This window comes from Chelonoidis abingdonii, chromosome 2 (assembly GCF_003597395.2).
Source record: "Chelonoidis abingdonii isolate Lonesome George chromosome 2, CheloAbing_2.0, whole genome shotgun sequence".
NCBI classification, from domain to species: Eukaryota; Metazoa; Chordata; order Testudines; family Testudinidae; genus Chelonoidis; species Chelonoidis abingdonii.
Window position 1 is genome coordinate 292,612,879 of NC_133770.1, and position 14,578 is coordinate 292,627,456.

The 14,578-nt window shown below is 40.3% G+C and overlaps 1 protein-coding gene across 2 annotated transcripts in view; it reads right to left on the reverse strand.

Moving 5' to 3' along the window:
- Positions 1 to 14,578, reverse strand: part of TRAPPC9 (trafficking protein particle complex subunit 9) — a 908,789-nt gene that overhangs the window by 795,421 nt on the left and 98,790 nt on the right. For both annotated transcript variants that reach the window (XM_075063274.1, XM_075063275.1), the window contains exon 12: positions 7,548 to 7,633. In XM_075063274.1, coding sequence (XP_074919375.1) covers positions 7,548 to 7,633 — 86 coding nt within the window. The remainder of the gene's footprint in view (positions 1 to 7,547; positions 7,634 to 14,578) is intronic.

The window sequence follows — 14,578 nt, forward strand, 5'->3', positions numbered from 1 at the left end:
GGGCTTTGTGTGTGTGGGCGTGGGAAATGTGATTCCAACATTTACCAGTTGATTCATACCATTAAAATTCTGTCCAGTTAAACGAAAAAAAAATCACATTCTATGCCAGTCCCTAGATATAAGAGGTGAAATAAATAGGACTGATTCTAAAATCCTATGCTGCCGCTGAATGGTATGAAATTATAATTTAAGACACTTAAAACATGGGCTATTAATATTCTCAGAAACTATTTGTTCTAGCCAACATGTGCTTTTTTCCAACATTCAATCATCTAAATAGTTTATAATAAATGATTTTGAATTCTGTTCAGCTCACTTTAGAACTCACCACTCTTCCGGGACAAGTCCTGACTGATCAGCACTCAAGGAAGCAAGAGTATTTTTCAGATGCATTAATCTTGTAACATCACCATAAGAGAAAAAAAATTACATTCTCTATCTCGTAAGATCGACAGAGTTTCATAGCTCTCTTATAAACACTTGCATCTGTCTTCCATGTGAAAACTTAATAAATACCAAACCGGAAACGAGCCAATGCTACACTCTTAGGGATTAGTCCCAGTGCTTCTCCAAACTATTCTAATATTCCCGGCCATCAGCAGAGTGAGTACCAACGATACATTCTTCTAAAACACCTATTTTCAGACCCTTGTGCCAACTAAGCTTTTACAAAGGCCTGTGGTAGCATTTTGCAACACACTGAGGATAAAGAGGAGGGCTTGGCAAATGCAGAGGCGGTAGGACCGCTGGGGGTGCTTCTTATCTTCGGGCAAGTTTTGACACCAGAATTTGAGTTTTGAGAATAAGCAAAGTATATACCCTAGAATTTCCAATTGTGCATTCCAGGCACATTGACACTCATGCCCTAAATTGGCACCCCAATACCCAGGTTTAATGAAGCAATTTCTTTACCTCCTCAATCATAATAATGAGTGGATATGATGCAGGACTGGTTTGCTTTTTCTTTAGTCCTGTTCCTGTTTGCCTTGGTTGTCGTTCCCCGTACCCTTACATCTTCCTCTAAAGTACTTGTCTTGCTATGCTGGCCCTAGGTATCCGATAAGTGTTCAGACAGCACCTTCTCTCCTATCCAAGCCTATGTTCTCCCTGCCTTCTGGCTCACCAATGCAAAACTTCGTGCTGACCTAATCCACCTCTGCATTTACTCGACAAGCCATTGCAATTCACCTATACGTCTGCGGAAAAACATTTCAAACCTCTCCCGAATTAGAATTTGCACTATGTGGAGAGACGAGGAAAAGGCCAGCTCTTTAGAGGTGTCACAGACAAGAATTTAGACCATGAATGGAAAGTGCTGGGAAAGAAGAGACAACAACTCAAATTGTGTGGCTGAGTCGACGCGAAGATAGACTCGCTGTCAGCCAGGAACTGAGAAGTCGACGAAGCAAAGAGGATTGTTGCGGATGTTCTAAGCTGGTTCCAAATTTCTCAGATTTTCCTTAACCCAGGAAGAACATTATGACCACAGCGTCTTGCACCTCCCTGAATCAACACAAAGCCATACGAACCCTTACCCGTTAATCCTTCTGTTCAACCGCCATATTAGTTCTGTTTCAGCCTATAGCATCTCTTTTACAACATACATGCAGTCTTAAATTGATTGAGTATGCCACTATAATTCCTAGGTATGTAGTCCAGTGTTTAATCTACCTCTCCCTGTTAAAAACCCATGCTTCCTTTCCATTCTGAATTGTCTAGCTTCTAAGCTTTTCTGACATCATTAAGCTGAAAGCACAAATCCTTGAGGATTGTTGAAGATGCAAGATTGGATGGTGGAATCAGCCGCCAGGAGTGGAGGTTCATTTATGTTATTATCGCGAGTAACAGGTTGGCAGGGAAAAGGCCGACAAACGGTGAGCGGAGGAACCAAGAGCAGCAGGAATGAAGACAAATCCCAGCAGGATCCCAAGTTCTGGGTGTTGGGAAATGAGCGAACCGAAGCGCATTCAAAAGATATGGGACAACGGCACAGGAGGACTGTGGGATAAGGAGAAGGAAATCAATGCACACGGATGGATTGAAGGAAAATGGAAGGAAACATGGGGATACAATCGACAAGATAAAGTGATTGTCAGAAAAGGGAAAGGCAAACGAAAAGTCAGAGAAAGAGTTGGCATTTCCGTGAAAATCAAGCAATTTACCACAATGAGTGGCCCTTTTAATAGTGCCGAGAGTGTTGATTCGAGTTTAAGTGTCAAACAAAGAGGGCAGGTATAGCACCCACACAGCACATCAATACTGCGCATGTCTGGCCAGGATGAAGTTGAGAGAACTGTGTTTGTTTATGGAAGGAGAATCAGGCGTCAACTTCAGACTCCAAGATGGACCCTGGAAAGAGTCAAGTGAACTGTAGCTACCACCCACACATATATATTAATAAACCAAGAAGCATAAAATATTTATTAAACCCATGACTTTAGTGATCCAAATGGCAAGACCAGAGCAAATTTGCATATTATGACAATACATCGCGAATCAATAAACTTTTGGATCACAAAAATGCAATGTTACAGTACCAGTCCAACATTTGACGCAACTGAATCAAACCATTTATTTGTAAACTGATAAGACCACAGACAATTCACCAACAGCACTCTCATAACAGCCACTATAGTCCCAACACATCAGTCCGGCAGACGGTGTAAGATGCAGGCAGGAACAGCCCCATAACCTGAACGACGGCACAACAAGCGGGCTGGGCATTTGTCGTCAGGAACATCTGTCACGCAGCGTCTCGGCTATACCCTCCCAAGACAGATGGGAGATTCACAGAAGGTTGTGGGAGAATAGGCCGGGCGTACAGATCTGTGGGACTTCCAGCTCCAGAACAGACGGCAGGTACCCTCGGCCAAATCTAACCAGACATCGTCCCACGCCTGTGCCCGTAACTAGACAAGACGCAAGACAGCGGATCGGTGTAGACCTATAGCAGTGCCAAGTCCGACTCAGCAAAACTCAGGAAGAAGGATATGAGAAGCTGCGAGAAGTACCAGGGCTGGAAAGAGAACTACGAGAGGATGTGGAAAGTGAGGCCAAAGTTCCGGTCCCAGTGGTCGGTAGGAGCCACTTCAGGGCTTTGACTCCTAAGCTGGGTGAGTCGGCTATCCAAACAGATCCAAGGAACAACATCAGAGCTCTCTGTCCAGAAGAGTGCAGTGCTAGGAACAGCTAAGATACTGCACAGAACCCTCAAACTCCCAGGCCTCTGGTAGAGGACCCGAGGTTGAGGAAGACACATACCACCCATAGGGCGAGAGGGGAATTTTTATATATATATTTGTAGAACACTGACTAGGGAATTAAAAGTAACTGAAGTCATGACCTTGCATAATTTGAATGTCTGCTTTCCTCAGGGATGGCAATAAAAATGAAACCCAAAGGGACTTCAACAAATATGATTTTTTATGATCTGTAGCCAATGATTTTAGTTTATTGCTCGTTTATTTTGTTGTTATGATTATATGTGACATGACATATGTTAATCATATGTTAAATAGTTAAACTGTAGATTTATAGAACTATAAAAGTGATCACAGTTAGAAGGGATAATTATGCATTAGATAGCTAAGTAAGTGGGGCTAAAATGCAAGGCCTACAGGCTGAGGCCTGTAAGGTTTTAACTTAGCTATTTTAGGCCTTGGAGAGAAGAAATGCTGATGCAAGTAAGCAACCAAAGAATAACCCAATGCCCTAAGATTATGGGAAAAGATGTATCAATGAGTGACACTGAAAAATTAACAACAAAAGTAATTTTTTGCTTACAAGATACCTGGGTAATCACATTTCTCTAACACGCCCTATCCACAAAAGTGGACTATGTCCAGAAATGCTAATGAGGTATAGTCAGAATTACATTATTAGAGAAGGTGCCCAGAGTGGGAAAATTGAGCTTCCTAAAGGAAACTCCAGGAAGAACCATCCCTCTACTGATGATCAATCCAAGAGAGACCCATCTAGGGTGACCAGACATCCTGATTTTATCGGGACTGTCCCGATATTTACTTGTTTGTCCCGCGTCCCAACCAATGTTCGGCTGCGACACAAATTGTCCCAATATTTTGCACTCTGACGCACAGGCGGAGGGGGCTCGTGCCCCCAACTCCACCCCCAGCCCCACCCCATTGAATCGCTCCCCAAATCCCCACCCTGGTCCCACCTCTTCCCCAAGCACGCCGTATTCCTCCTCCTCCCTCCTAGGCTTGCGCGAATCAGCAGTACGGTGGCGCAAGTGCTAGGAGAAAGGGAGGAGAAGCAGGATGCGGTGGGGGTTGGGGAGCTGCCGGTGGGTGCTCAACACCCACCAACTTTTTTTCCTATGCTCCGGCGGCTTTTTATTTTTTTTTGGCACTCCACCAGCCACCCTCCTGCTCGCCCTCCCCATGTCCCAATATTTCATGTCTCATCTGGTCACCCTATACCCATCTAACCCTAACACTTTTGTTAAGGATGTGAGTATAACTATATTTGTAACTTGTGCGTAGGTCTATAAAGAATTTCTTTATGCTTGGATAATCATAACTGATTGTAACTTTAATAAAACTCGTAAAACAGATAGACCTTGTACTTGTGAACGTATGTGTGGTCACTACCCTGGGCCTTTATGTCTTTCTAAAGACTCTAAATCTAAAATAAGCAATGGAGGTGACTTTCACTCTGTTAAGTTTGAAAGTAGCTGCCAGAGTTGAACCCACAGTAGTATAATATCATATTACAAAATTCACTTTAAATAAAAGGCTACAGATGCTAATAACCATATCTATAGTAGCCCGAACATTACTACAATTAGTCTGTGCATAGCACATAAGTACTGATTAGAATCATCTATACAAGTGTACATTCATAGTTCACAACTATCTGTGCAAGTATGTTTACCCTGATTGAACAGTTTTATTAACAAGTAATCAGATCCAAAGATTGTCATTTCATGAACAAGTTGCACATTAATTATATAAAAACAGCAGAGAGTCCTCTGGCACCTTACAGACTAACAGACTTATTGGAGCATGAGCTTTCATGGGTGACACGCATCCGACGAAATGGGTATTCACCCCCGAAAGCTCACGCTCCATTACGTCTGTTAGTCTAGAAGGTGCCACAGGACTGCCGCTTTTACAGATCCAGACTAACACAGCTACCCCTCCGATACATTAATTATATAGACTCTAAACCAGCTTTTTAGTTGAAAGGGTTCCTAGAGATATACATTAATTTTATGAAATATAATTAAATTTTTAAAAAACCGAGTCAAGGTAATTTGGACTCATCTTCCTTTTTATGTTTGTGTGTGTCAAGGTTCCTTCCCCACTCTGAACTCTGGGGTAAAGATGTGGGGAACCTCATGAAAGACCCCCCTAAAGCTTATTTTTACCAGCTTAGGCTAAAAACTTCCCCAAGGCACAAATTCCTTTCTAGCCTTAGTATCGCTGCCACCACCAAGTGATTTAAACAAACATTCAGGGAGGGCTACTTGGAGCCCTGCCTTCTCCAAATATCCCCCCAAACCCCTAAATCCCCTTTCCTGGGGAGGCTTGAGAATAATATCCTCACCAATTGGTACAGGTGAACACAGACCTGAACCCTTGGATCTTAAGAACAATGAAAAAAATCTATCAGGTTCTTAAAAGAAGAATTTTAATTAAAGAAAGGTAAAAGAATCACCTCTGTAAAATCAGAATGGTAGGTACTTTACAGAACAACAGAAGACTCAAGAACACAGAGCAAAACCTTAAAGTTACAAAAACATGGATAAACCTTAAAGTTTACAAAAACATGGATAAACCTCCCTCTTAGCACAGGGAAAATTCACAAGCTAAAACAAAAGGGTAATCTAATGCATTTCTTTTCTGCTATTACTAACTATTTCTGCAAGACTAGATGCTTAGTTCAGCTATACTTAAGATGATGCAGTTTCCTTGCCTGGTTTCTTGGCTGGCTCCGAGACACACAGACCAAAGCCTTCCTCCACAGATTTGAAAGTATTTTCTCCCCTTATTGGTCTTTTTGGTCAGGTGTCACTCAGGTTATCTGAGCTTCTTAATCCTTTACAGGGTAAAGAGGGATTTTATGCTACCCTTAGCTATACGTTTATGACAGGTGTGTTAGCTGCTTTAACAGGATTCTTTCTAGCATGGCAAGCTATTAGTATGAGTTTTATTATATTAAAAAAAATGTGACCTCTAGTGGCTGGAAAGACGTTTTAATAATTATGCTATGCGATGTCACATGGTTGTGTATATCATCTTACTAGCCACATCAGTGGACATAGTGAAATACTAGATGACTGTAATGATCAGAAAAAAAAAGTTAAGGAATATAGCATTACAATGATACAACTAGTAATACAAGTACTGTGGGACAACGGAGCCAGCAGTTGACGTTTATACTAAAAATCACAGCTCCTCCTCATTTAATAACTTGATGTTTCTCAGGTTAAAGAGTTTGGTGGCGGTGAATATGTAACAAAATAAATCAGACCACCACTGATAAATCTGCCTTTTGGTATTATGTGGGCGAAAACTATACAGGTAGAGTACACAGTAGCATAGCAAGCTGAAGATGTGCCCTGATAATTCTGACACAATCATTCCCTGGGTTAAAATGATGCTTAAGTATGAGTTCAGGGTTTGGTTTATTCAGTCCAGGTTATTGCTCAGCAAACAAGAACAACAATAAGATATTTAAATAGTCCTGCAGCCATTATATGCCAGGCCTCAGCATTCCAGCATTTGTACATCAGTAATTGTAAAGCATCCATGCACTCTGAATGGCAAAGAATTTCATTTCACTGTCATTATAATTCATAGATTCTAAGGCCATTGTGATCATCTAGTCCAGGGGTCAGAAACCTTTCAGAAGTGGCGTGCCAAGTCTTCATTTTTTCACTCTAATTTAAGGTTTCACGTGTCAGTAATAAATGTTAAAGTTTTTAAGAAGATCTCTTTCTGTAAGTCTATAATATATAACTAAACTATTGTTGTATGTAAAGTAAATAGGTTTTTTAAATGTTTAAGAAGCTTCATTTAAAATTAAATTAAAATGCAGAGCCCCCCGGACCAGTGGCCAGGACCCGGACAGTGAGTGCCACTGAAAATCAGCTCGCATACTGCCTTTGGCACCCGTGTCATAGGTTGCCTACCCCTGACCTAGTCCAACCTCCTGTAAAGCACAAGCCAAAGAACTTCCCCAAAATAATTCCTAGAGTGTATCTTTTAAAAGAAATCCAATCTTGATTTAAAAATTGTCAGTGAAGGAGAATCCACCATGACTCTTGGTAAATTGTTCCAATGGTTATTCACTCACTGTTAAAAATATATGCCTTATTTCTAGTATCAGTTATCTACTTCAGAAGGTGAAAAGGACTAAATGAGGCAATTATGTTGTTATATGACTGAGAATTTCTCTTTATCAGTTTAATACAGTTTTAACTGTTTGCTTTACATAAACAACACTGGAAAATTAAATGGTGGAGAATTGAAAAAATATTGTCACAAAATAATGATAAAACAATAATTTGGAAAGATGCATACCATGTTTTCTACTCTGAGTTCAAAGGGCATAGGATTGTACACCATCAGCTGAACTTCACATACATCTCCTTGGACCCACTGGAAGTCTGTAAAAAATAATTACACATTTAAAACCAGAAGTGACTACCACTGTTGTACCATAACAGTAGTGCTAACTGCTGCTGACATATTGCTACAGAGATGCTAGTACTCAGAGCTATCCCTACAGTCAAATGCAAATTCCCAGACAACCTCCACAACTCAATTTCCTGCTGGAGTATGCACCCTTCCAGACTACTGCAACCCTCTCAGGAGTCTGATTTGTGTTGCGTACCCCTACATTTCACCTCACTTAAAAACCATTTGCTTACAAAATTAGACAAAAATACAGAAGTGTCACAACACATTATTACTGAAAAATTGAGTATTTTTACAATATAATTCTAAAATAAATCAATTGGAATATAAATATTGTACTTACATTTCAGTGTATAGCATACAGAGCAGCATAAACATGTCATTGTCCATATGAAATTTTAGTTTGTATTGACTTTGCTAGTGCTTTTTATGTAGCTTGTTGTAAAACTAGGCAAATAGCTAGATGAGTTGATGTACCCCCTGGAAGACCTCTGCATACCCCTATGGGTACATATACCCCTGGTAGAGAACCACTGTGTTAGGAGACTGAAACTGCAAAGGCTAGAGGTGGATTGGTTACTTTAATGACCTGGGGAATGTACAAACATAAAATAAATGGCAGCTCTTGCCCCAAAGAGCTTAATCCTATGAGGTACTAAGTACTCTGGCAACAATCCAGAAAAGCACTTAAGCACATGCTTAACTTTAAACACTTGAGAAGTCCCATTGACTTCTGTGGTGACTACTTACATGGGTAAGTGCCTTTCTGCATCTGGGTCAGAGTGCTCAGCACCTCATGGAATCAAGTACCAGAATGCAACAGGATGGTAAGGAGTGAACACAACACAGGGACATGAGGGCAGGGGACAGGGCTCTATGACCTCTCGAGGTCCCTTCCAGTCCTAGAATCTATGAAAGAATGAGGAAAGAGTAGCAGTAATAGGAACACAAGTTTTCATGTACATGAGCTGAATAGGATTTGGCAGCTTCATTTATTTAAAAAAAAGAGGACCAGTGACACTGATAGATCAGTTACTAACAGGAGACCAGATTAACCATCAGTTGAGGACCTCATGCACTTCCTTTTAATTCTCTTCAGGAAAGAGCAGGTAACTTGGGAGCTCTTTCTTGAGGGTGGCAAGGAAGACTCAGAGCTCAGTATACCATATCAAGTACAGAGACATACCAACATTACAAACTAAATTCATTCAATATTAGAAGTATAAAAAAGCATGGGGATTAAGGGAAAAGGTCGAGGAACAACACTACTACTAATTGGTAGATGCTTATCACAAAGGTCTCACTATAGTAGTAGTAAGAATACAGTGATTCTGATTGCAACTTGTAAAATATTTCAGTGCTCTGGCTTTCTCCATATTTTAACATAGTAATATTGTCCTGGCAAGGGAGTGCTAAAAAGTAAGTTGACTGCATAAATCAAGACTTGTTGTTTAATATGAAACTAATTCACATGCTGAAATTGGCTGTATTTAATTACACATTCACAACCATTTACTGTCTAATTACATTTTCTTAGCAGTATTACAGAAGGCTTAAGGGGGAGGTTTTCAGCGCAAATGTTTAACCCCAATTAATGCTAGTAGGAATTAAGGATATGCACTGTGAGAAGAATATAACCTCTTAAAAAGCATGAAACCTGCAAGTGAAAACTATCAAATTGCTGACTGAATGAAGAATATTTATACACCATAATCTGTGATTTTTTTGTTAGTACCCAAAATGAAGTAGACTCTTTCCAATTACATCAAGAGGTTGTTACTCATACACAGAGCATAGACTAAAACTGAATTCCTTGGAGCCAAACAGTAATTTTTACACTATTTATAAAATCAAAACACAAATACACTACAACCCTCACAAAATCTGGAAGGGTGAGTTACCAGCACAACAACACGCTGAGATGTTAATATTTGTTCATTCCAAGTCTCTCTCAAAGCAAAGACACTCAAATGATGGATTCAATTCTGTAAGTAACTACTGAAAACAAGAAACCTATTGTAAGCTATCCTGTGCAGATCAGTCATCTATTTGACCTTATTATTACGAAGTATATTAGAAAGAGCTGTGGACTTGAGATCCAGAAAGAAAAGGCAACAACAATTGTACAAATCTATTATTAACTCAAAGAAATTTCAATCTTTCTGTTTAGTACCACTATTTATTATTTGTATTATGACAGGACCCAGAGATCCGAACTAGATCGTAGCTTCACTGGGCTTGATGCTGTACAAACATTGACAGAGATAGTCCATGCCACAAATTGCTTACAATCTAATTTAAGACAAGGCTAAACAAGTAACAAAATATAAGAGCAGGGGGCAGGAAGAGATAACTGGAACATGAACAAAGAAGTGAGGCGATAGAACATAGCATTTTCAAATTTTTTCCATAGTGTAGACATTACAATCCTTTCACAGAGCATCTCTTCATTCATTCACAATTGCAAAGACCATTTCTACTCAAGATTGCAACTACATAAATTATATCTACATAGATATTAGAAAAAGGATTTCATATATTTCAATTGTATAAATGAAATTCTGCAACTAGAAAGGAGGAAAGTCAACATCGTATGATTAGTCAACTTGCCATAAAGTACTTATGAAGTGCTCCACATCCCTTAATTTGAGAACATTAGGTCAAACGTGTATAGTTCAATGGTTCTGAATCAACTTTGAAAGTTTTTTAAATACCTTAAACTCCTGTGCTGCCTTAACATTCACCTCCTTTCCAACCTTCATCCTTCCCTGAAAAAAACAAATCTGTGGCTCACTTCCAATTATTTTTATATTTCTCTTTTCTATGGAGAACATATACCCAAACACTTCCCTATGCAGCATTATCAGTTTGGCTTTTTTTACATAGAAAAATATAAACCGTCCTCATTGCTCTTTCAAACAATAAACTCCTTCCCTGAAAATAGAAAAAGACCATTCCTGCTGAATGCCTAGCCAACACAAGGGTTTCTATCACTCTCTCTGTTGCTGCCCAGTGCAGGGGTGGATCCTTGCCAGTGTGAGCTTCAATAGGATAGAGACATCAATGAACAATTATTGTGTATTTGCTCTAAGGTCATTGTAGTCCAGGACTATAATGGTACTGCCAGAGCCTGCCATACCTAACCCTCTATTAATTTTCCCACCTCATCCCCCAGAGTCAATTGTCCAGCTCCACAAAAAGTGTACCGAGGTCCAAAATTGCAGACATCTTTAGGATTCCTGAGACAGTAAAGGGAAACCTGCTGGTGCTGCTGGAAGCAGATGGGATGGTGAAGCCATGTGACACCAAATCCCTGGCTCCATGGAAGGTTAGGAGCAGAGTGGTCTTGGCTACCTCCATTTCCTACCTCTTAGTGATCCTGGCAGGCCCAGCTGACAAAAATCATCCTTCCTGAAGCCCTTTTAAAGGGCCACTCCACATGACAAAAAAAACACTTTGGGGATGGATTTAGCCCATATTGCACTTTTGGAAGAAGGAGTAGCTAGAGCTACATATTCTCAAAAATACTAGCTTTGCAGGGAAAAGTTTGGGGATTCATCTACCCCCTGCCACTTACTAACAGCCACTACTAATGGTATACTAGTTTCATAATTTTATTTGACATTATTAGGTGGTTCCTAATAGGGATGTTTTGTACATTCTTACTTCTGTAGATGCTAAGTCAGTATTTTATAACACTAATCACTTTAACTGGGTCACAAAAATCTCTGGTTTTATTTCTCATAACAACCATGATACTAAAGCTATTTAATAGGACTATAATAATCCAATGTAATATTTAAAATATAATCAATTTCAAAAAAGCTCATCAGTTTATGAAAGCTAAAGAGCTGTAAGCAGTTTCTTAATACTCTTCTCAAGGGTTCCATTTCCCTTTGGGTTTTCACTAATACTTGACATCCTTCGCCATAATGATGATTTATTCAATTATACAGTAGGACTCATCTGCAAAGTAATACAAGGTAATGAACCAGGATTATCTGTAACAACTTCAAGAAGCTACCAGTTGTTTAGCATATCACAAGAACTATCCAGTAAGAATAAATTGTTCATTTTTTTCTACCTATAGTTACGTAAATTAAATATATTTCTTCAAAGTACTGGCTTTTGTCATTGCGTGAAAGTAGTCCCTTGAATATCTCGAATTTCTTGCTGGATATTTAAGACATAATCAAGAAGCAGTGGCGGAACCCACGAGGCAGCACAAGGGTTAGTCTTCCTCCAAACACTCTTTAAATGTATGTATGGTGCCTTTTCAAGCATATTTCTCAATTGAAAAAGTTACCACCAATGACCCATCCCCTCCACAACTTAGTTAGAAAGCCTGGCTTCGCTAATGGCTTTGTTCCTCATATGTAGGGTGACCAGATGTCCCAATTTTATTGGAACAGTCCCGATTATTGGGTCTTTTTGTTACTTAGGCTGCTATTACCCCCCACCCTGTCCGATTTTTTACATTTGCTGTCTGGTCACCCTACTCGTATGCGTTGAATTAAAAACAATTAAGACCAATAATGCAGAAATAACTTGAAAAATGGGTATACAATGTGTATACTGAAGGTTTGAGCTTTCAAAGGTCACAACCAGCCTGAATTTCCCCTTAGACTGGATCACAGAATGACTAGAGAAACCAATGTGTGCCGTCTTCAACGTCTCTTGAGTACACTGGATCCTTAAATATAACAAAAAACAATTTTACTACTGACTCCAAGAATACTCTCCATTATACTCAGAGAATAATGTTGAGCTCACACATGTTCTCTAATGGATTTGTTAAAGAATGAGAATAGCAGTTATATTAAACAAGTTTGGCAAAACTACTCAAAAAATGAAGATTTTTATCAATGAAAAGCTAATTGAAAAATGCACACTGTCTAGAAGGAGGAGAGAGGCAGACCAGTTGAGTCTCTGGTAAAGATAAAGGGGCAAAAAATATGGGTGATGTTATGTTTAAGAGTCTACTATAGACCCCCAAATCAGGAAGAGGAGGAGGAGGAAGCATTTCTAGAACAACCAACAAATATCCAAAACACAAGACCAGAGCCCTCCTTTGGGTATAATGAATCAGGGCGACCGCCCCAGCCTCATGCTTTCGGAGGCCCCACCAGCAGGAAGGTGAGGTGGGAGGCAAGCGCGGTGAGGAGGCAAGCGGGAGGCAAGCGGTAGGTGGGGTGAGGAGGCAAATTGGGAGGAAAGCAGCAGGCAGGCGGGAGGAGCTCCCTGTGACACACTGTACCTCAGGGGGAACTCCCTACACCCCCATGTTCGTCTTTATAAAATGATTGTGTGGTATCCAATGTAAAATTTGTGTGTCTTTGGAAGGCTCATAATACACTGAGAATGCTTTTTATAGTGATGTTATAGTAATTGTCACAGTCATGTTATAGGTTATAATTTCATGTATACAGTTACAAGGCTGAAAATGTATCCTCATGGTTTAAAGCAAGCCCATGCAAAAACCCTCCAAGAACAGAGAGGCAGTTCACACCTCATCAGGGCATGGATAAGACAAATCTAGCCCAACCTCACAGGAACAATGGACACTGGCTTAGGCAGCAACAAAAGAATCTGTTAGACCCTGGAGGGATTCACCTCCCACTTCTTCTGGGCAGTCTGGGACTGTGATGAGGCAATGCTCACCTGACTCGGTGGGATTAGGGAGGGCAAAGCCAAAAGGAAAGAAAGGACATGATAAAAAGGGAGACATTTTGCCATGCTCTCTCTCTTCCACTTATATCTAAGACACCACCACCAAGCAACTAAACCACTGATCAAAGGGGAGAGGCTGGCTGAAGAGCCAGCCTGTGGTGAGAAGCATCTAAGTTGGTAAGGACATTGAAAGTGTTAAGATCAACTTAGAATGTGTTTTGCTTTTATTTCATTTGACCAAATCTGACTTGTTATGCTTTGACTTATCATTTAATAACTCTCTTTACAGTTAATAAATCTGTTTGTTTATTTGTGAATTTGGTTTGCTGTGTGTCAGAAACTCTCCTTGGGAGAACAAGCCTGGTACACATCAATTTCTTTGTAAAAACTGACAAACTTATAAGCTTGCAGCATCCAGTGGGAATAACTGGACAGTGCAAGACAGAGATTCCTATGGTTGTTTCTGGGACCAGAGATATTGGCTAGTGTCATTCGCTTGCAAGTAGCTGGGAGCAGCTTACATGACAGAGGCTGTGCATGAGAGCTTACAGTGATGCAGCTGCACCGTTGTAAGCTCTAGTGTCGCCGCTCTAAACCAACGTGAGAGCTCTCCTGTTGACTGACTTAATACATCCCCAATGAATGGCGGTAGCTATGTCAGCAAGAGAAGCTCTCCTGCCAACATAGCATTATCCACACCAGCGCTTAGGTTGGTGTAAATTATGTTCCTGAAGAGGGTGGCTTATTCACACTGCTGAATGACATAAGTTATACCAACATAAGTGGTTGTGTAGACATTGCCTTTGTTTCAGAAAGTTGAGGAAGTAACCAAGTGGACAGCCCTATTAAACTTGATTCTAACCAATGGGGAGGAATTGGTAGCCAATATGAAGATGTAAGGCAATTTGACTGAAAGTGATCATCATATGATAGGTTTCATGATTCTAAGGAATGGAAGGAGTGAATAAGGTCAACAGACTCAGAAAAAACTGTTACTAACCTTTCCATAACTTCTTGTTCTCTCAGATGTGTTGCTCATGTCCATTCCCACGTATGTGAGTGTGTACTATGTGCATAATCACTGGAACAGTTTTTCCCTAAGTGGTATCCATTGGGTCAGCTCTGGCGGCCCCTGGATTCACAACCTCATGGCACTGTACATAGGAACCTGCCGACCTACCGCTTCCTCAGTTCCTTCTTGCCGGCAACTCCAACAGAGGAGTAGGAGAGTGGGTTTGAGAATG